General features: G+C 47.4%; 1 protein-coding gene across 1 annotated transcript; it reads left to right on the forward strand.

Annotated features, from left to right (window-relative positions):
* The first annotated feature begins 336 nt into the window (after positions 1 to 336).
* On the forward strand, positions 337 to 5,398 carry LOC144706013 (uncharacterized). The gene is made up of 4 exons (XM_078578890.1): positions 337 to 1,341; positions 3,097 to 3,652; positions 4,478 to 5,292; positions 5,366 to 5,398. Exons 1-4 carry the CDS (start codon positions 337 to 339, stop codon positions 5,396 to 5,398), a joined length of 2,409 nt encoding a protein of 802 aa, XP_078435016.1.
* Positions 5,399 to 21,734: the final 16,336 nt, after the last annotated feature.

Here is a 21,734-nt window from a genome sequence, read left to right on the forward strand (position 1 = left end):
CCAGATCCTCCCCGAGCTCCATCGAGGCACGGCCCCGAGTATGACCCACTACCTCGACGAGACCCATACCCGGATGATGATCATCGATATCCTCGATATCCTGATCATCCACATCATCGGGATGATGGATACCCACCATGATATGCATCTCCCCCGAGACACCACCATCGTGATGAGTACCACGATGAGAGACGACACCAACCTGCCCCGCCTCGACGAGACGACTACCGTTATGAGGATCAACATGACTATGATCATCCCCGAGGTGCTCCCCGCCACCTTCCTGCGCGCCGTCACGACGATGAGCATGAACGACGACGTGAGGCACACCGAGCGATGATACAGAAGAGCGTCCGCTTGGAAGTCCCCATTTTTGACGGGTCCCGAAACCCGAAAGATTACACTGATTGGGAGTCGGACTTGGAGAGTTACTTCCAGTGGTACAAGATGGACGACGATCTATGTGTTGAGTACGCCGAAGCACGGCTTGGAGGGCAGGCCAAAATCTTTTGGAAGAACGAGAAGGAAGCCGCACGACAGCCCCGAGATCCGCCCTTCACTTGGGCTGAGATGTCACGTAAGCTTACGGACAAATACGTCCCTAAGCTGTACATGACGCACCTGATGCTGTGCTGGATGAACTTGCGTCAAGGAAAACGCAAGGTCTCCGAAGACATCGTAGAGTTCGAGGAGTACAGAATGCGATGCAAATTTGTGGACAGCCCACAAATCCAGATCGCCTTCTTTATTCACGGGTTACGGCAGGACTTGGGCACCCGAGTCTTGGAACAGAACCCGGCTACGGTCGACTTAGCGTACAGTCTCGTTGAAAGCAACGAGTTTAGCACCGAGAGTATCGCCGCCGCCGCGCTACCTACTCCTCGACCAGCATCATCAGCGATCTCAGCAGCCCCGTCACGCACCACTTGGACTCGGAACTCGGGATCTGCGCCCAGGACGACCAGTACCACCCCGACCCCAACCGCACCGGCCGCGCCAACCACCGCCCCAGTACCGACACCAGCCACCTCGTCGGCCCTATCTACGGCTCGAGCTCCGAACGCCCCCAGAGAGCCCATGCAGTGCTTTAAGTGCAAGGGGTTCGGACACCAACGTAGTGATTGCCCGTCACTTATGATCATGGACATTCACGGGCAACCCGCCGAAGACCAACAGGACGACGACCTTGAGGTCGACGAGTATCCGGGCGAGGACCCCGATGGTGATGAGCTGGATGATCCCCTAGGGTACATCCAGATCACGCCGATCGCTCCTACCGCTACCTACCCCGTCGCCACCGTGGACACTCGAGAGATTGGGGGATCCAGTAGCAGACCGCAAGTGGGTTCCACTTCCTCCGCTACCACTGTGGCTACTCGACCAGTCGACGTTGCGCAGCGAACGTCAATTGATAAGCCGAAAATAGGGGTGAAAATTACGCAAATTTTTTAGCCCTTGTCGTTGTGAATTTTTGGCTTATGCAATAAAATTTATAAAACTCTACTTAATATGTATAGTGATAAGTATGAGTGTCATCCAAGGGAGCCAAGTAGGAATTTCAATTTGATTTAATTTTTGGTGTTTTAGATCCTAATTAGAGTGAATTTGATCTTCAATGAGGATCAAGTCACCCTAATTAGGTGAGAATTTAGAGAGGGGGATAGAAGAGATGAGAAGACTAGAAGAATTAAGGGCTCTAAATTTCCTTCTTTGATCCTAATTAAAGGATCCAAGAAGTCATTTAGAGAGGTTGAAAGAGGGTTTTGATGTCAGATTGGTTGGTTTTTTAGTTTGCTGATTCAGAAATGAAATGGGGAAACTTTAATCTCCTAAGAATTAAAACTAATTTTTTTAGAGTTTTTTATTAATGTGCACTCAGAATAGCTAGGTGAATCTCTCAATCTCTCCTCTCAATCTCAGTAAGGGCTTGTATGTTTCGCTCAAGCCTAGCGGTTTAGAAGTTCATACCAAGATCAAGAAAAATGAAGAAGAAATGTCACTAAAACAACATCCAAATACACTAAAAGTTCAAATACAACAAGCAAAATGGTACCAGATAGGTTGATCCAAGCTAGAGCTCCTCCCTGTCTTGCAGCTGTGATAGAGCACCATCAAGAATGAGCTCCCCCTCTCGAAATTCAGCTTTTATACTTAGGTTATAGGGTAAAAATCACCATTTTACCCCCGTTTAGTACTTAATATTTATCTATCAATGTAGGATAGATCTCAATGATCTAACCGTACAGATAGAAAGAGGGGATCAAGACGAACAAATCCATAAAAAAATCATCTCAATCGGACTTCAGGATCAAAAGTTATTAATAAATCAATTTTAAACCAATTTAATCCATTGGATTTAAAATTGATTTATTTATTAGTTTCGTTTTTAAACACGCAATGACGTGTCGCTCTCTCATTGGCTGGCGCATTTTGAATCCTCCTTTTTGCAGAAAAGTCCTTAAAAAGCCTGGAATTGCTTTTGGACGCCGCCCAAAAGTAATTGCGTATATGCCCCTGGCGCACTCTCTCTCCTCCAATTTCTCCTAAAACATTAAAAATATATATTAAAAATTGCAATAAAACCCTGAATAATTTTAAATAGGATCTTTACGCCTGCCGTGGCGACCGAGAGCTGTTTTCAGGGTCTTTTTGCAACGAAACGTTGCAAAAAGGCCCCGAAAAGTCTAGAAATTGCATAAATACATTTTTTTCTCTTATAAATATGCCCTTTTTTCATAGAATAAATGCATTTCTTCTTGAAATAAATCCCAGAAAATTCCTAAAAATTCGTAAAAAATTCTAGAAAATTCTATAAAATTCCCTGATTAATTCCCATGTTGATAAATGTCAAAATAAACTTTTTAATGTGCCATTTTCATCCAAAAGAAATTATTTCGAGCTTCAATAAATCCTTAAAAATTCATATAATTAACATAAAATTAGGGAAAAATCAGAAATTACTTGGAAGCATTATCTTTGTGTAAATATATGATAACAACCCAAATTTAAGCCGTTTAAATGCATAAATTATGCTAATAACATGAAATAAAGACCGAAATTAGGGTGTTATCATCGATCTTTCACACATACGTCAAGATTGGAGGACGTACCTACAAACTGATGGTTGACAGTGGGAGCTGCATCAACGGGATTTCAGAGGATATGGCGACCCGCCTAGGATTACCCTTGATTCCTCATCCGACGCCGTACCAGGTTTCGTGGATTGACGCATCGACTATACCGGTCAAGATGCAATGCTATGTGCCGTTGAAGATGAGTACTTACGACGAGAGGGTCCTATGCGACGTCCTACCAATGAAAATTGGTAGCATCATCTTGGGCAGACCGTGGCTATTTGACCACGACGTGAAGCTATCCGGACGAGCAAACACTTGCTCGTTCATCTACGGTGGACGCCGACTCGTTTGGTATCCCTCGGTGCGGATACCGTCGTTGCCCACGCGATCGGCACCCACGGTCCCGTGCCCCACTCCTACTGCCATTGTCACCAATGGCTTGATCTTCCGACGGGAGCTGGAGGATGGCGACGACCCGCCACCGGTTTGTTATGCAGTCGCCTTAGCCGACGGACCCACCATGCCAGATCATGACGTTCCGCCCTCGGAAGTGTTCCAACTCCTTCAGGAGTATGGTGATGTGTTTCTGGCCGAGCTCCCTAGCGAGCTCCCACCTCTCCGACATATCCAGCATGCCATTGATTTAGTTCCCGGAGCTACCCTCCCAAAGCTGCCACACTACCGGATGGACCCGGTTAAGTACGAGGAGTTATATTCGCAGGTGAAGGAGCTCCTAGCGAAGGGCCTGATCAGGGAGAGCCTCAGCCCTTGCGTCGTTCCGGCACTGCTCGCTCCCAAGAAGGATGGCACTTGGAGGATGTGTTGTGACTCACGGGCCATCAACAAAATCACGGTAAAGTACCGTTTTCCGATCCCGCGAGTACAGGATTTATTCGACGAGATGGTCGGAGCGTCTATCTTCTCCAAGATAGACTTACGGAGTGGCTATCATCAGGTCCGAATCCGACCAGGAGACGAGTGGAAGACGGCATTCAAGATCAAAGACGGACTATTTGAGTGGAACGTGATGCCCTTTGGGTTGTCCAATGCACCAAGCACCTTCCAAAGATTGATGAATGAGGTGCTTAGGCCATTCATCGGACGATTTGTCGTCGTCTATTTTGACGACATCCTAGTCTATAGTAAGACTAGGACGGAGCACGCCCAGCACCTTAGGCACGTGTGCGAGTCACTACGTCATGAGAAGTTATACGCACACCCAAAGAAGTGCTCATTCTTCACGACCGAGGTCTCCTTCCTCGGTTTTATCCTATCAGCACAAGGAGTGGCCGTCGACCCAGCCAAAGTCGAGGCCATAGTCGCGTGGCCTAAGCTGAAGAGCATACACGATGTACGGAGCTTCATCGGATTGGCGACTTTTTATCGACGTTTCATACCAGGTTTTAGTGGCATCACCGTCCCCATTACGGACATCCTCAAGAGCGACAAATTCGAGTGGACCGGCATGGCCGACCAGGCTTTTGAACTTCTGAAGAAACTCATGACGGAGGCCCCGGTCCTGAAATTACCAGATTTTAGTGACGTCTTCGAGGTCTCCTGCGACGCGTCAGGAGTTGGCATTGGCGGTGTCCTTAGTCAACGAGGCCACCCGATTGAGTATTTCAGCGAGAAGCTGAATGACACGAGGAAGCGTTATGACAATTATGATCGGGAGTTCTACGCCTTAGTACAGTCACTCCGCCACTGGCGCCACTACCTACTGCCAAAGGAATTTGTCCTCTTCTCGGATCACGGAGCTCTACGTCACTTACACGACCAGAAGAAGGTCAGCGATCGCCACGCACGGTGGATCACTTACCTACAAGACTTCACCTTCGTCATCCGCCACAAGAAGGGCAAGGACAACGTAGTCGCCGACGCCCTTAGTCGGCGACCCACCGTACTAAGCATCATGACGACCCAGGTCTTAGGTTTTGAAAAAATGAAGGAGGATTACACGAACTGCCCCGATTTCTCATCCTTCTATTCCTCCATCACAGATGCCTCGCCTAATCGGTCGAGAGATTACTTCCTCGAGGACGGCTATCTCTTCAACGGGAAGAGACTATGCATCCCACGCACGTCTCTCAGAGACTTCTTGATTCATGAAGTCCACGCGGGAGGGCTAAGTGGCCACTTTGGAGTCATGAAGACCATCCAAGCCCTTGAAGAGAAGATCTACTGGCCATCTCTCAAGCGAGATGTCGGGAGATTCGTATCATGGTGCCTTACGTGTTCTCGTGCCAAACTCACGAAGCAGAATACCGGGTTATATACTCCCCTTCCAGTTCCCGATCAGCCTTGGGAAGATGTCAGCTTAGATTTTGTCTTAGGGTTACCTAAGACAATCCGGCGTCACGACTCCATCATGGTCGTGGTCGATCATTTTTCGAAGATGGCTCATTTCATTCTGTGCTCGAAAACCTTCGATGCATCGAGGATCGCCCGACTCTTCTTTCACCACGTCGTCAAGCTACATGGCGTACCAAAGACTATCGTCTCTGACCGAGACGTTAAATTCACTGGTTACTTTTGGAAGACGTTGTGGGTTCTCATGGGCACACAACTTAAATTCTCATCAGCCTATCATCCTCAGACGGATGGTCAGACCGAGGTTGTGAATCGCAGCATTGGTAACTTATTGAGATCCATTGTTGGCGACCATGTCGTTGCATGGGATCAGGTTCTGCCTCGAGCAGAATTTGCTTACAATTACTCGGTGAACCGCACTACGGGCAAGGCGCCATTCGAGATCATCTATGGTCAACTACCGCGTAGGCCCCTTGACCTCATACCATTGCACGAAAAACATAGAATTTCAGATAATGCATTAGAATTTGCCGAGTATATTAGAAACATGCATCATGACATTCATTCACGCATATCATCTATGAACGAGCAGTATAAGTCTAAGGCAGATAAGAGTCGTAGGTCTGTGACGTTCTTCGAGGGAGAACTGGTCCTGGTCAGATTGATCTCGAGTACTCTCCTGGGGTCGCTACGAAGCTCCATGCTCGTAGCGCCGGGCCTTTCCCGATAGCCCAACTGATCAACGACAACGCCTATGTCGTGAGCATCCCGCTGATAACTTGAAAATTAACATGATTAATTAATGAATTTTATATTATATTTATGTGTTTTAATGACTATATTTCCATGTTATCATATTAAAATAAAGATAGATCATTTAACCTTTCATTTTATTATTAATTCTGATTTTTTATCATTTTTTATGGAATTTAACTTCATTTCAGTGAAGAAATATTTTTTACAGGGTTTTAAATACTTGGCTAAAGGTTGGTAAGTGTTTCCATGATTTTTCTGGAATTTTCCATATTTTTATATAATTTTTTGACCATTATATAGCCAAGAAATGATTTTTACATATTTAAATAACACATATATTATTTATTTGGCATTTATAATATATTTAAATATTTACTAAGGAGTATCCACGTCATTCGCCCGGGCGAATAAATGGATATATTTATTTAAATAAGAATAAAGAGAGAGAGAGAGAGAATGAGTGGTTATTATTATATAATAAATAGAGAGAAGAGAGAGATAAGAATAGTCAACATTAGCGGCTATGATTTAAAATATATAAAAGAGAGAAGAGAGAGAGAAGAATAGTCAACATAAGTGGCTATGATTTAAAATATTTAAAGAGAGAAGAGAGAGAAGAATAGCGGGTTATGATTTAAAATAAAAGAGAGAAGAATGGTCAAAGATTACGGCTAAGAGAATAAAAAAATATATCTATTTTTTTTAAAAAAGACCTTTTGTCCTTTTCTTTTGTTTTTATTATTTCAGGGTGACGTGGAGAATTCCTAGCCGTTCAAATGACGAAATCACTTGCCAATGATTGCGGGCGGACGACGCGCACAACAACGTGTCAGGGCGTGATCCGAGAAAGCGGAAAATGAGAAATAATCATGCTAGCCAATCAAAACGCGCCATTTCCAAGCTTATTGGAGGAGAGATAAATAAATCCAACAGCTCAGATTTTTTCTCACTAAAACCTTGATATCTTGAGATCTACATGTCCGATTGGTCTGAAAATTTGAGGGTAGGTTCGTCTTTTCCCCCTCTACAATCCAGATGGTTGGATCTTTAAATGGAGGTCTGGAAAAGGGCGAAAATCACTTTTGGAGGCTCTCCCCAAGCAATTGGCCAGGAAGGACACAGGAGGCATTCTGGAAGTCGTCAGATCTGGATCTCTTTATTATATTTGTAAGTTTCTGAATTGTATTTGATCATCTTCTAGAACAATTCGAAAACGCCTTGGCATGGGCGAAATGTACATGCCCTAGATTCATGTTTTGAATGCATCAGCACTTCTTTTTTATTTGGATTTGAGATCTGACTTTTGATAATTAATTCTTAATCATTTTAGGACATTTCTGCTTCATTACATTTTTAATTTAGGGTCGAAATTGGGGCTTTCCCCAATTTCTTCACTTTCTCTCTCTAGGTTAATTTGATTTGTTTATCTCTCTCGATTTCGGTTTTTATTGTTTAGGAATTTAATTTAATATATAAAAAACCCAAAAATAAAATTTGAACCGAAAATTCATCCATTTTGAACTCCAATTCAAAAATCACTTTCTTGATTATTAAATTCCCAATTTTAATTCTGAAAATTATTATAAATTTTATTAAATTGGGAAATTAATAATTTATATTTTTATGAGCTTAAAATAATAATAATATTCTTATCTGGAATTATCTGACCGAAATCAAAATTAAGTTTCACTTAATTTTGATTATTTTAAGAATATTATTTAATATTAATTGAATTAAAAATTGCAAAATTCAAAATTACTTGACTTGATTCAGAAAAATTGTTTGAAAATTCTGAATTGTTGCCTCCTTGCGGATCGACCCCTTGCTTGCTCTATATTCTGATTTAGTAACTAAGGGAATTATAAATTTGTTGCATAAGTCTAAAAAGCGCAACGACCACGTAATTTTACGTGATTTTTCGGCTTATCACCCGCCAACTTGGGGGATTAGTTCGACGTTTAACGTCAGTGACTTATACCGCTACCAACCCTCGCCACCCATCATCGAGCCTCACAGCCAGTCGAGCCTTAGTAGCAAACAGAGTGACAGTTCACCCGCTACCTCCCCGTTTCCAACCCTTGTACGGCACGACGCGATAGAAACGGTACTGCAGGAGGTAATTAACGCTGAGGGGGAGCGAGTTGGCCGCACTTTTCTAGTCCATTGGCAGGGGCGCCCATCTTCCGACGATACATGGATCTCCGAGGACGACTTGCGACGACTTCGGCCGGACCTGCTGCAGCCGCTGAAGGACCTTGCGGAGCTTCGCTCGCCGGAGTCGAGCTCCTCCCACCCCGGGAGGATGATGGAGGACCATCTTGCCGAAGACAGCTTGACGACGACAATGACACCTGCCGGACGACCGACGACGACACGCCAACAGCCACGTCGGACAGCTCGTGCCGACGTCCGCAACCCGGGGTTTAAGTACTCCGGGTAGGTTCGAACAATTTACGCTTTTCTTATGTGTATTTCTTTTCATTTCGAATTATGGGATTGGGCCAATATCGTAGGGCCCATCCTCGTCTTTTCTTTTATTTTAAGATTGTATTTTGAATTTGTAAGGAGAGGTCGAACCACGTCTCATGACGGTTCAACCTCTCCCTACGTCTCCTTGGCACCCCTCCTCCCTATATAAGGGGAGGGCATGCCCAAGGGACTACTTGGAAGTTTTTGAATTGAAATTGTTTCAAGAATCTTCCCCTTATCGTAGTCGTAGTGTAGGGGGTTTGGCTAGCCCCATCTCTTCGTCGAGACCACTCCGAAGAGTAGAGCCCACGTCCTGTCCGTCGAGATCACTCCGGGCGTGACGTGCTCAACCGTGCCGTCGAGCTTACTCCGGTACGTTAAAGGTTTTTCAAGAAGCTGTCGTGATCAAGAATCGAGAGAGAGAGCTCCCATCGAGATCACTCTGGGCGCCCTCAAGGTTCGAGACAGCGACGGCGCTGCGCTGCATCGGGACACCTGCCTCCACCACGGAGGATCGCCGCGACCCACCAAGATTCCTCTCCACCAAGGTTCTTGGTTCTCTCCTCCACCATCATCTTTCTCATCCCTTCGCCCGACCGTCTTCTACCCCATTTCTCGGCCCTCCTCCTCGCCCACCCTCACCCCCTCGTCTTCTTGAACGTTCAACATCCATTTCTTGACCTCCACAACCCGTCATTCCACCCCTCCACCCCCTTCCCCATCTTCTTGAACGCCTCACTCCCAACCATCCTCTTGCTCGCCTCTTCTTGAACCCTCATCTTCTTGCTCGCCTTTCCTTTCCCCCCCCCGTTCGACCATCGCCTTGAACCCTCATCGCCCAGACTCCTTCGATCCCGCTCGACATCTCCGGCTCTGCTAGCCCGTGGATCCCACGCCAGACGCGCGGCGCCGTGGCACCGCGGTATCACCGCGAGGACTCGATCGCACCGCAGCCCCGTGATCGCGTCACGACGCGTTCAGCTCTGCATGCCCGTAGCCGCGCCGCAGAGCCACGCCCGCACCGTGGCCCCACGACCGCGCCGCGAAAGTCCCCAGCACTGCGCTCCTCCGTCCCCCTCGGGGTTGCGAATCCCCGTAGCCACGACGCCGGTGGCCCATTGTTCTCGGCCGCCACCTTGGATCGTCTCCTTCGACTCCCTTTTCTGCGTCGTGCACTAAGCGATCGCCGGACGCCGGCAGACCATATCCCACCCGGGAGCACGTCTCTACGCCGTAATTTGAAGACGCCAACGACTAAGTGCTCATCAGGTCAGCTCGTCTCCTCTCCATCCTTAACCAGTATTATTATCTGTTCCAGTGCCGTCGTCCGCTATCGCGTCCTCTGCCGCCATTCTTCAAGTGACGTCAGAATAGGAATAGCTACTATTGACGAGAGTAGGACCTATTTCTTGAGGTAAACGGTTTGTCACTCGATCTTTAAATTCCGAACTTACCAGGGCCGTCAGACGCCCCTCTTGACTAGACGACTAGTGAACCTAAGGGTCATTGGGAGTTTGATCAGCCGATCATTCACCCTGGGAGTCCGTCACGATTATCGTTCTTATCTCCTGATTCCTAACTGCTCATTCATATACCTTTCATCTCTTACACTGATTTATATCATATCATCATCTATTCTTGTGACGTGAAACGCGCCGTTCGATCCCGGCCGTCAGCGTTTCGCATCAGTTAATCTTTAGCCTGTCATGTCACGTGCGAAAGAATAGCGCTAATTGGATAACTATGGCATCCTGAACCGGGATGCTATAGTTATTCTACGACAAAGTATTGGTGCACCAATCATTGGCTAAGAGATAGGCAAAATGTATGTTAACATGGCGCTAAGGTTAAAACCCTTAAAAAACATAGGTTAACATAGGCCAACAAATGCCTAGAGAGCTTTAATACACTAATCATGAATTAGCCATGGATTGCTGAGTGCTAAAATTGGCATCCATGTCTGATGTCCATTATTAGACATTGGCTATCTTTTATCTGTGAAAAACAAAAGTAATATTGATAAAAAATGCCCATTTGTGGTCTCTCTTGAAACAATATACTTCCTATCAAAAAGGAGACGGAGATATGGAATACAACATTGTTCGGATAACCATTTTCTCATACAATATATAATTATTAATTATTCTATATTAGGTAGTATCATAAATCTGAAATTATCAAAAATTTAACTTGAGATTATAAAACAACGCGAGGGGCACAATTGGTATCCTTAATATGTTATATTGAAACAAAGGTTATGATTTGTATGTTTAAGTAAAATTATAAATTTACGGCCTATGTTAGAACAGTCAGTGAAGGAAAATAGTTTTTAAAGATTCGTGTAGTTTGAATGTGAAATGTATTAGAAGAAATGAAGTACAAGGAGAAAACTACAATGAAAGAAACGACAAGCTAGAATAGAGACAAATTTTGAAAATATTATCTTATAAGGTGCTTCTAAATGAGAGTTGAAACAAAGTAGAAGCATGGGAGGTGGGACTGAAGCCAGAAAGTGTTTCATTGGATGAGCCATTTATGTGACTTCTCTCTAAATTGTTAAATACATGAACTACTGGAAAAATGATGTAGCCAACGGGATATTGTGCTAACACTGCCATTGTCAACGAGAAGTTATAATGACTTGACAATATGTTATTAGGCCCCTTGATGGAATAGGCATCGATTCCATGGGTTGATTGAACATGGAGTCCACCATGGGCAGGAGGCAGTGAAACTTGGGAAGAGGTGCTTTTTACACGTCCAACTAATTGACTTTGTTTTATGGGCAACGAATGGACTTCACTCCCGCTTGATGTTTACTTTGTTTTTCAAATATGAAACATAATTTTACAACTTTCACTTCTTCATCTTGCATTTGTTTGTCAGAAACAAAAATTGATTCCTAGTAGATTAAATAGAGTATGCTATAGCCAGATGGCTCACCCCATAGTGTTGATGACATCATGGAGTCAATAGATGAAGCATTAGCCGAAACTTGACACATACGATGCCGAAGTGTGTCAAGATTGTGCTGTAGACATGATTATTTCAGAATGAAAAAAAGTCTGAGACAATGACCACAGTGCTTAAGTAATGAAAGATGTATGAAGTGCGAGCAAAGTTCATTCATTGTCCTTGAAACAGAAGTCAATAATTTGGCCATGGACCAAGCACCTCCTCCCACGTTTCATTGCATCCTGCCTATGGAAGATTCCATGATCAATCCCCACTTCCAAGGCAAAATGAAATTGATTCCTAATTCAACAAATGATTTAATAACATATTTTGAAGCCATTGTAACTTCTCATTGGCAATAGCTTAGTTAACACAATGTCAAGTTAGCTACGTCATGTTTTTAATAGTTCACCATTTTAGTAACGCACACAGAAATCGCATAATGTGGCGTCCAATAACTAATATAGACATTTTACTACGTCTCATGTATGTCAGACATAGAAAGATGTCAAGTTCAATTGACAAGCTGTGTTGCCATTTGATGGCGCGGCCCCGTCCGAGACCGCAGGACCACCGCTTGAGGAGTCGGCATCGCCTTTGATCTTGCCATTGGCTCGCATCCAGCCCGCAAGACAAGCCAAAGCAATGACGCGCGCACCCGGATTTAGATATCCCGGATAGCGGCCCCCCCCCCCCCCCTTCATCCCATCTATCTTTTTATTTCTATTGTGCTTTTCGTCTTTCATAGTTTTGTCCTCTCATCTACGTTGTAGTGAGGGGAAGCTACCATATGAGGATACCTTCCCCTCCCATAAACCTAGTGGGCCTAATAAGCCCCTTTTATTTTCTTTTCCCTTTGTAGTTTAAGGGGCCCATTTATCCTTCCTATATAAGGGAGGGGTGGGCACCCCCCCAGACCACTCTTGAATTTCATTTTGAAAATTTAACGTAAGAAGTTGAAGAGTCATTCTCGTTGAGGAGAGGAAGAAGAAGGAAGAAGAAGGAAGAAGACGAAGAAGGAAGAAGAAGAAGGAAGAAGGGGAAGAAGAAGAAGAACAGGGAAATGGAGAAGAGAGAGGGGAGAGAAGGCCGCTGACGCCGTTGCCCTCCTACCAGAACGCCACGAGCGAGTCGCCATCGCTGGCAGCTCTGTGCGTCCTCAGCGTCGCTCCAGCAATCCACTATCGACTGTCGCCTCGACGCAGCCGCCTCTCGCCGTTTCTTCACGCTGCCGCCTGCAGTTGTTCACGCCGCCGCCCATCACTTTTCTTGCCGCTGCCAGTTTTGGCACCCCGCCCGCGCTCGCGCCTGACGCCGCGCCTCACGCTGTAGTGCACCGCGATGCCATAGTTGTGACGCAGAGCCTTGCCGCGCTGCATCACACCCCGGCGCGCTGCGACGTGTCCGACGCGTCCTGCCTCGCCCGGCGCTCCACGCCGCACGTTGAGCCCCGGCACGCCGCGTCGTGCCCGACGGATCGTGCGCGCCCGGCGCTCCGTGCCGCACCTCGCGTCCCGCGTCGCGCCCGGTGCCGTGCCCGCTCGTCGCCCCGCGCGCTCATCGCCCTGCGCCTGGTACAGCACCCTGCTATGCCCAGCTGCGCTATGTGTCGAGCCTTGCACTCACCTGCGACGCTCATTCGTCCACCCCACTGATTTGCCCGCACCGCCACTACACCGCATCCCACGCCACTCAGACGCCGCGCCCTCGACGTTGCTATTCCGTCCGGTCCCGTGTTACGAGATCTTATGGTCGTAGGACACGATGAAGGTATCCCCTCCTTACTGCCCTTTACGTCTCTTACCTTTTTCAGTATACTTTCGTGTTGCCTCCTCCGCGCTTGGGTTAGACGTAGGTGAGAGTGAGACAGGTTGAGAAAACAACGACGAATTTTCTGAAAGTCTTACCTGGCTGGTACGAGTCGGGCGAGCCTGACGAGTGTGAGCATCTAAGAAGGAAATCCCCGTTCTGCTACATAGTCATCCTCGACCCTCTCGGGCGAGGTTCGGGTGGCCTGGTTGACCATACCCTAGGCGACCCCGTCGGATCTCTGGAACAACACAACTGCACATCGGCACTCATACGTACTACACGTAGGATTTTTCATTATTCCGTCACACATTATACCTGCTCTTCATTATTATCGGACGACACTTCCCGTCGCTGTCCGATAGAGATTCTTATTTGATACCGAGCCACTACCCTCGGTGACGTCCAGACGATGTCTTGATGCCATCCGGCATCACAATTTATGTTATAGGTGCACTCGATGGGGTGTGGTTGAGCCAAGTCAGAATTCGTGATTTGTGAAGGTGAACAAATTCACCACTTTTGTTATGTGGGAGTGAGACTCCAACGTAGAAAATGCCTCAGATATAAGTCACCATCTTTAATTAGGTTCCCTCGTCAAACATAATGCTCATATAAATTTTGTCAAGTAGGGCATTGTGATGGCGAGGACGCCAACACATCACCATCGGGCGTGTCGCCATGGTCAACCAAAGTCAACATCTCCGCCACGAATACGTTGCAACGGTCAACCTTAGTCAACGTGTCCGCCACGGATATGCCGCCATAGTCAACAGACGTCAACACTCCCGTAACGAACACGCCACAATCGTCTCCACTACGCACGTCTCAATGCACGCACGCCCCTTCGCGCATCATGACACGTCGCCAACGGTAGATCAACAACTGCCCCTTGGCATGACCTGAAGCACATCTCGTCTTTAATTTTTCGTCCATAAGTTGTATTTTCTCTTTCCTCCAAGGCCTATATGTATAGGCCCGTGTTTCAAGAAATAGTTAGGCAGTCATAATTCAAGAATCGAGTTTTTGTTTAACTCTTATTGGAGGACTGCCCAAGCCTCCCTATCCCTTCTTCAACCCTACCCTCCGCCGCCTCCGTCGCCGGTCGCCATCCTCCTCCTCCTGTCCATTCCTCTCCATTCCTCCCCTTCCTCCCCTTTCCCTCTTCTCTCTCTCTCTCTCTCTCTCTCTCTCTCTCTCTCTCTCTCTCTCTCTCTCTCTCTCTCTCTCTCTCCCTCTCTCTCTCTCTCCCTCGTCCTCCCAAAGCAGCCACCCAGGCCGCCTAGGGTTGCCGCCCAAGGCTGCCCAAGGCCGCCCAAGGCAGCCACCCCAAGCCGCCCAGGGCAGTCCGCCCTAGGCCGCCAAAGGCCGCCCAAGGCAGCCACCCCAGGCCGCCCAAGGCCGTCGCCCAGGCCGCCCAGGGCTGCCGCCTAAGGCAGCCATCCCAGGCCGCCCAGGGCAGCCTGCCCTAGGCCGCCCAAAGCAGCCAACCCAGGCCGCCGAAGGCAGCCGCCCAGGCCGCCCAAGGCTGCTGTCCTAGGCCGCCGAAGGCAGCCACCCCAGGCCGCCCAAGGCAGCCGGCCCTAGGCCGCCCAAGGCCGTCGCCCAGACCGCCCAGGGCTACCGCCCAAGACCGCCCAAGGGAGCTGCCCAGACCACCCAGGGCTGTCGCCCAAGGCTGCCCAAGGCTGCCACTTCGGATCGCCCTAGACGGTGCCCGCACCCGTCTCGCCCGTGTCTGCACTCGTTGGTCTCATTCTTTGCCAGGGCCGTACAACGCCCGGAACGCCCAGATCCCATCGTCCAGTGGGCCGCTTAACGCCCGGAATCAACCAGTCTTACCTCGACCAGAATTTCTTGCATCCTCTTCATGCACTACGGTGCCGAGGTACGCCTGATCTCTTTGGTGTCGAAGTGTTCCCATTCAGTATTTTCTCGAGAAGTTTCCACCACCGTCAGAATTAGATTTGGTTTGGATTTCCCACTTCCTCCCTCTCTTTCGAGTGTTTCTACGTTACGCAAATTCGGGTATTGATTTTGGTGCTTAGGCATCGTCGCGGTGGGGGAAGACAGTACTCTCGCCCTCGATAAGGGTCGGAGCTGCACCACCAGCTTTACATCAATTTTAAAGACCGAATTCGATCGTGTGGATTTTTGTGGACTGTTTTATCCCTCCCATACCCTAACCTTCATCCGTCTGAAACCTTTTCCCGTTATCCATGGCATCCATTCCTTAATTGCCCTGCATCACTCATCGTCCAATCCTTAGTCGTCCTGCGTCACATTGTTTTTGTTCCAAACCTGCAGCCCATATACGTTAAGTTTTGGATGCATGGGCTATGCATACCCTTGCCAATGATTATCGGTTTTTCTAAGGTAACTCTGTTACTATAAATATTTTAGCATCCCAAACCCACAAGATACTTCACTTATGTATCATCAGAGTGTCTGCACTAGTTGATGGACATCTCCAACAACCAACTCGTTTGACCTACTCACATGACAATTTGTGTAGGCTACTACTAGCCCCTACATAAAGATAGATCCCTTAAATTGGCTTCCCTCCATTTGTAATGGTAGCAACCAGATTTAATACATCTTACTTCACAATAGCTTCCACCAGGATATATTGAATACTACTCTACTGTGTTGGCAGTCAAGTACAGGTAAACCATTCATTGTTGTCTAGTTTAAGGAAATGGACTAAACCAATGTCTTGATAATAGTCACTGCCATAGTATTGGTGTGTTGATAAAATGAGTTTCCCTTGTCTAGTTCATCGTTGTTAAGTGTAGCACACAGGATACCCAAATTCTTAAGTCTACGTTAAACAATAACTTTAGGCATTTTTGTGATGCACAAATGTGTCAGTTGGAATCAAAACCTACATCGTAGTTTCACATTTCTCATCCAAGTACATTCATCATTTATATTCTCGATGCATTGTTCTTTCTTAATATGCCACATCTAATGGAAAATATCTTAAATAAATTTTTATTCCAATAACTTTAACGTGGAAAATAAGGATGATATTCAATGTTCACCTCCATGTCCAACTAAAATTCTAGGGGACCTCTAGGAGAATTGCATCCATGGCCTCCTTTATTTAAGAGGCAAAGGTAAATCGAGAGATGGTTGCCTTGAAACAGCTGAACTTGGAAACAGCCATGGAACTGTTCGTTGGTAGAACTGAATCACAACATTCTGCAGTAAGGCAGTCTGATTCTGACACAATCAATAACCCTGTAATGTTATAGTTTCAACAAGGCTTTACTTACTAAACTATGTCTCCAACGGGCAACGGTTCCCTTTGTTGCCTTGTCCATTCTCGATACTGTGATTACTCCTAAAGAAATCACTAATAATGTAATATTTTTAATGATTCTGTATTTTTTACAAAGTGAAAGTAAATTAACAAAAACACAATATGTTATAGGATCACATGGAAGTATTTATCTGTTTTATTCTAATATATCCTATGTTAGCAGTTTGAAAATTTTATTTTTCTTCATAATGAAAATAATTTATTAAAATTTAAGTGAAATACCTTGAAATGTGGTCTAGGAGGGTCCATTGGATGGGTTTCCATGGAGACTGTGTACGATGTGAGTAAAACCTATGGCTAATTGTCACACGGTCAAATCCTGAGCGAGGTCTCTTGGCTCAGAATTGACGTGTGCCGGCCCCAGTGCTTGGGCAGAACACTGAGCAGCCTTGATCTCTTGCAGCGGAAGCTCTTGGGATTGCTTAAGATCGCTTAGAAGGGGTTAGAGGAGATGGTGGTGCTAGGCACCGTCAGTGAATAGGGCCATTGCATTAATATCATCGAGAATACATCGTAGACTACATGGGGGGAAGACGAAGGGTGTTATAAGGAATGAGACGAGGCATCTTGCGCCGAGGTAATGTCGCCGCACCGCCTCAGGCCGCCGCTCCGCACGCGCGCACCCGCTTCGCCCCTCATCCGTGCGCTGGGCCGGGCACCGTGCGCCCTCGGGCGTGGCGATCACACACGCCACCCCTACCTTGACGATCACACACGCCACCAGCACCCGTGTCTACACTCTGGCACGCAGTCTGCGTGGCATCGCTGCGTTCGGCGTCCCCGAGCTGGGCGTTGCGCGCCCAGCATTACCCGCAGGAGCGCCACGCGCCCACTGTGCCGTCCCGACGCTCTCAGTGCGCCACATGCCTTAGTCTCCTGGCGGGGATGTCTCCCAGCCGCGCGCCCCACACACGCAATGCACGCGCCGCCCGCACGGCATCCCTCACAACTCCGCGCACTGCGCCCGTGGCATGACGCTTGGCTTGCGCATCCCGCACCCGCGCGCAGTGCTTCCCGCTCCCCCACGCAGCGCTTTGGCACTGGCGGGTAACGTTGGCGCCTGCGCGTGGCGCTTGGCGTTGGCACGCCGCGCTTGCGCGTGCGCCTGTGCCGTTCGGCCCGCACGCCCAGCACGTGCGGACCGTACCTGATCCGTCCCACCTTGGGCGTAGACGGGCGCGTGCGCAGTCTACCGTGAGTCACCATTGGTAGTGGCAATGGCCTAATAGATCAGGTATTTAGATATCACTATCCATAATGACTCAGTCCTTATAAATGTTGTGAGCCAAATACAAGGGCAATCCTTCCCAATAAGCACGCAGGCCTCTAGGCAAGGAATGCCGACTAGTTAGGGGCCTAACACTAATGCATAGTATTGAAATCATAAAAAAGTAAACACAATACAATTTATATAATAAAAGTTCACTCGCATATCAAATCAATCCATGTATGTTCACGTAGAAAGGAAAGACAAATTACTCCAACTATCTTGGGCAATCATGCTACTAGGGAGCCTTTTCTAGAGAATATATTAGAATACGTATTCATAAGGCGTGCTATAAAATGCAACTCTAATTTTTCCCCATTTTATCTCCTCACCGCTCCTTATTGCCCCTTTAATGCCTAATATATAAATTACTCTAATTTGGCTCCATGACACAAAGAAATACCCAATTTACGCATCATTTATTAATTTTTTTTTAGATGTTTGAGAATATTTATGAATAAAGAAAAAAATCCTTAAGGGTAGGCCAACAAACGTTTGTTTAAAATTCTCTAAATATGCATAAAGTTATGGTTAGCTGTAAAATCTATAAATATGCAGATAATCTAGCGAATGAACTAATTAATCAATGTTTAAAGGCTCAAATTCACATAGCATATGTAGAATTGTGGACTCCTTTATCATGCAGGAACTGTAACTGATGTGAAACGACGACGGCCGGGATCGATCCGCGCGTTTACAATCACAGGGTTATGATGCGAATGTAAGGGATGTAAGCCGAATGATCAGAAAATATGAATGAGCAGATAAGGACTTGACAGATAGCGACGTCGGCCGTACCGATCAATGAGAGAGGAGTGATCCAAAGATCAAACTCCCAATGACCCGTTGGACCTACTAGACGTCTACTAAGTGAGGGGCGTCTAACAGCCCTGGAGCATTCGGTGTCCAAGTCGGATGACAATCCGTCTACCACAAGAATCCCTACGCTCGACAAAGTGGCTAGTCCTATCCGATGATGTTCGAGAGTATCACGGTAGCGCACGCGATAGGGGAAGACGAGACTGTCGAAGATAATAATACTGGAGTTTATGGAGGGGAGACGAGACTGACCTTTGTATCGCTTAGTCCAAGGCGTCCAAGTCGTCGAGCGGATGCTTAGTGTCGGGTCGTGCGGAGGAGTGTCGTTGACAAGGTCGAAACCGGGTGCGAACGGTGCGGTCGTAACTACCAGCTGTGCGCTGAATCCACGGGTGGCGTGCAGCAAAAAGTCATAGCAGAGGACGCACAAGGCGCGTGCTTGGCTGGCGCACGGCATAGGCGTGTGGGCGGGCAAGACAGGGAACCAAGTATCGTGGGAATAGTCGTGTGGGTGGGGCAGAAAACCAAGTAATCGGTTATGGCGTAGAGGGTGGGAATCAAGAAATCAAGAAAGATGAGGGCGAGGGGAGGGCGAAGGGGAGGACGAAGGGGAATCAAGGAGATATGGTGAGATCAAGAAATCAAGAAATCAAGAAATCAAGAAATCAAGAAATCAAGAAATCAAGAAATCAAGAAATCAAGAAATCAAGAAATCAAGAAATCAAGAAATCAAGAAATCATGAAATCAAGAAATCATGAAATCATGAAATCAATAATTCAAGAAATCAAGAAATCAAGAAATCAAGGGGAAAGAAAGGTGGGCGATCAAGAAAGACAAGAGGAGGCGGTTGGGAATCAAGAAACGATGGGGAAAGGAGGGGGGGCGATCAAGAAAGACAAGAGGAGGCGGTTGGGAATCAAGAAACGATGGGGGAAAAAGGAGGGTAGGCGATCAAGAAAGGCAAGACGAGGCGGTTGGGAATCAAGAAACGATGGGGGAAAAGGAGGGTAGGCGATCAAGCAAGGCAAGACAAGGCGGTTGGGAATCAAGAAACGATGGGGGAAAAGGAGGGTAGGCGATCAAGAAAGGCAAGACGAGGCGGTTGGGAATCAAGAAACGGGGGATATGGTCAAGAAGCGGGGGAGGAGGGGTGGCGTCCAAAGAAAGGTGGGCGAGAGGGGCTGGATGAAGGAGAAGGGAGGGGTGGATGTAGAAGAAGAGGGGCAGGGGATCAAGAACCTGGCTGGCGTCGAGTTCTTGATGGTCGGGACAATGCTCCCTCGATGGAGAGGATTCCCAGCTTGGTCACGGCGTCGATGACGTTCAGGAACCTCCAAGAATTCCCGGAGTGATCTCGACGGAGACTCTTCTCAGCCCTGAAGGACAGCGACTTCTTGAAAATCTTTAACCCGTGCCGGAGTGATCTCGACAGCACGCTTCAGCACGATCCTCCCAAAGAGATCTCGACGGAAGAAATGTGGGCTCTACCACGGAGTGATCGCGACGTGGTGTGGGGCTAGCCAAACCCCCTACACTATAACTACGATAGGGGGAAGATCAATTGCAACTCAATTTTCAACAATGATTTACAAATGTTCCTTCGGCATGCCATCCCCTTATATAGGGAGGATGGGTGCAAAGAGAACGTGGGAGAGGACGAACCATCGCAAGACGTGGTTCGGCCTCTGCTTAAAAATTCAAATAAAAACATGAGAATAAAAGGAAATGACGAACGACGGGGCCTAACACTGGCCCAATCCATAAATCCAGAAATATAAGAAAACAAACATAAATGAAAATGCATACTTACCCGGAGTACTTAAACCCCGGGTGGTGAGTGTCGGCACGAGCTGCTCGGCGTGGCTGTCGTCGTCCCAACGTGTCATCCTCAATCTGGCTCCTCGTCTTCGCGGTGTCATCCTTGAGATGGTCCTCCATCATCCTCCCGGGGTGGGAGGAGCTCGACTCGGGCGAGCAAAGCTCCGCAAGGTCTCCAAGTGGCGGCAGCAGGTCCGGTCGAAGGCGTCGAAGGTCGTCCTCAGAGATCCACGTGTCATCGGATGATGGTCGCCCCTGCCAATGGACTAAGAAAGAACGGCCAACTCGCTCCCCCTCAGCGTGAATTACCTCCTACAGTATCGTTTCTATCGCGTCGTGCCGTACAAGGAGGGGAAACGGAGAAGGGGCGGGTGTACTCTCACGTTCACTACTATTAAGGGTCAATTGGCTGTGAGGCTCGATGACAGGTGGCGAAGGCTGGTATCGGGATAAGTCACGGACGTTGAACGTTGAACTAATCCCCCAAGTCGGCAGGATGCTCACGACATAGGCGTTGTCGTTGATCCGTTGGGCAATCGGGAAAGGCCCGGCGCTACGAGCATGGAGCTTCGTAGCGACCCTAGGAGAGAACCTCTCGGGCCTCAATCTGACTAAGACCAGTTCTCCCTCGGAGAACGACACGGACCTACGACTCTTATCCGCTATTGCCTTGTACTGCTCATTCATGGATGCGATGCGTGAATGGATATCATGATGCATGTTCCTAATATGCTCTGCAAATTCTAATGCATTATCTGATATCCTATATTTTTCGTGCAATGGCATGAGATCAATGGGTCGACGTGGAAGTTGACCATAGACGATTTCAAACGGCGCCTTGCCCGTAGTGCGATTTACCAAAAAGTTGAAGGCGAACTCCGCTTGAGGTAAGACTTGATCCCATGCGACGACATGGTCACCAACGATGGACCTCAATAAATTACCAAGGCTGCGGTTAACAACCTTAGTTTGTCCATCCGTTTGCGGATGGTAGGCCGATGAGAATTTCAGTTGTGTGCCCATGAGGACCCACAATGTCTTCCAGAAATAACTGGTAAATTTTACGTCTCGGTCTGAGACGATAGTCTTGGGTACGCCATGCAGCTTGACAATGTGGTCGAAGAAGAG

Source organism: Wolffia australiana, chromosome 7 (assembly GCF_029677425.1).
Source record: "Wolffia australiana isolate 7733 chromosome 7, ASM2967742v1".
Taxonomy (NCBI): Eukaryota; Viridiplantae; Streptophyta; class Magnoliopsida; order Alismatales; family Araceae; genus Wolffia; species Wolffia australiana.

Excerpts from the sequence above, each read along its gene's own strand:
- LOC144706013 (XM_078578890.1), top strand. The coding sequence starts at position 337 with ATGATACAGAAGAGCGTCCGCTTGGAAGTCCCCATTTTTGACGGGTCC. Across the intron at positions 1,342-3,096 it reads GATCCAGTAGCAGACCGCAA|ATTGGAGGACGTACCTACAA; the intron begins GTGGGTTCCACT and ends ACATACGTCAAG. Across the intron at positions 3,653-4,477 it reads CCAACTCCTTCAGGAGTATG|GTTTTAGTGGCATCACCGTC; the intron begins GTGATGTGTTTC and ends GTTTCATACCAG.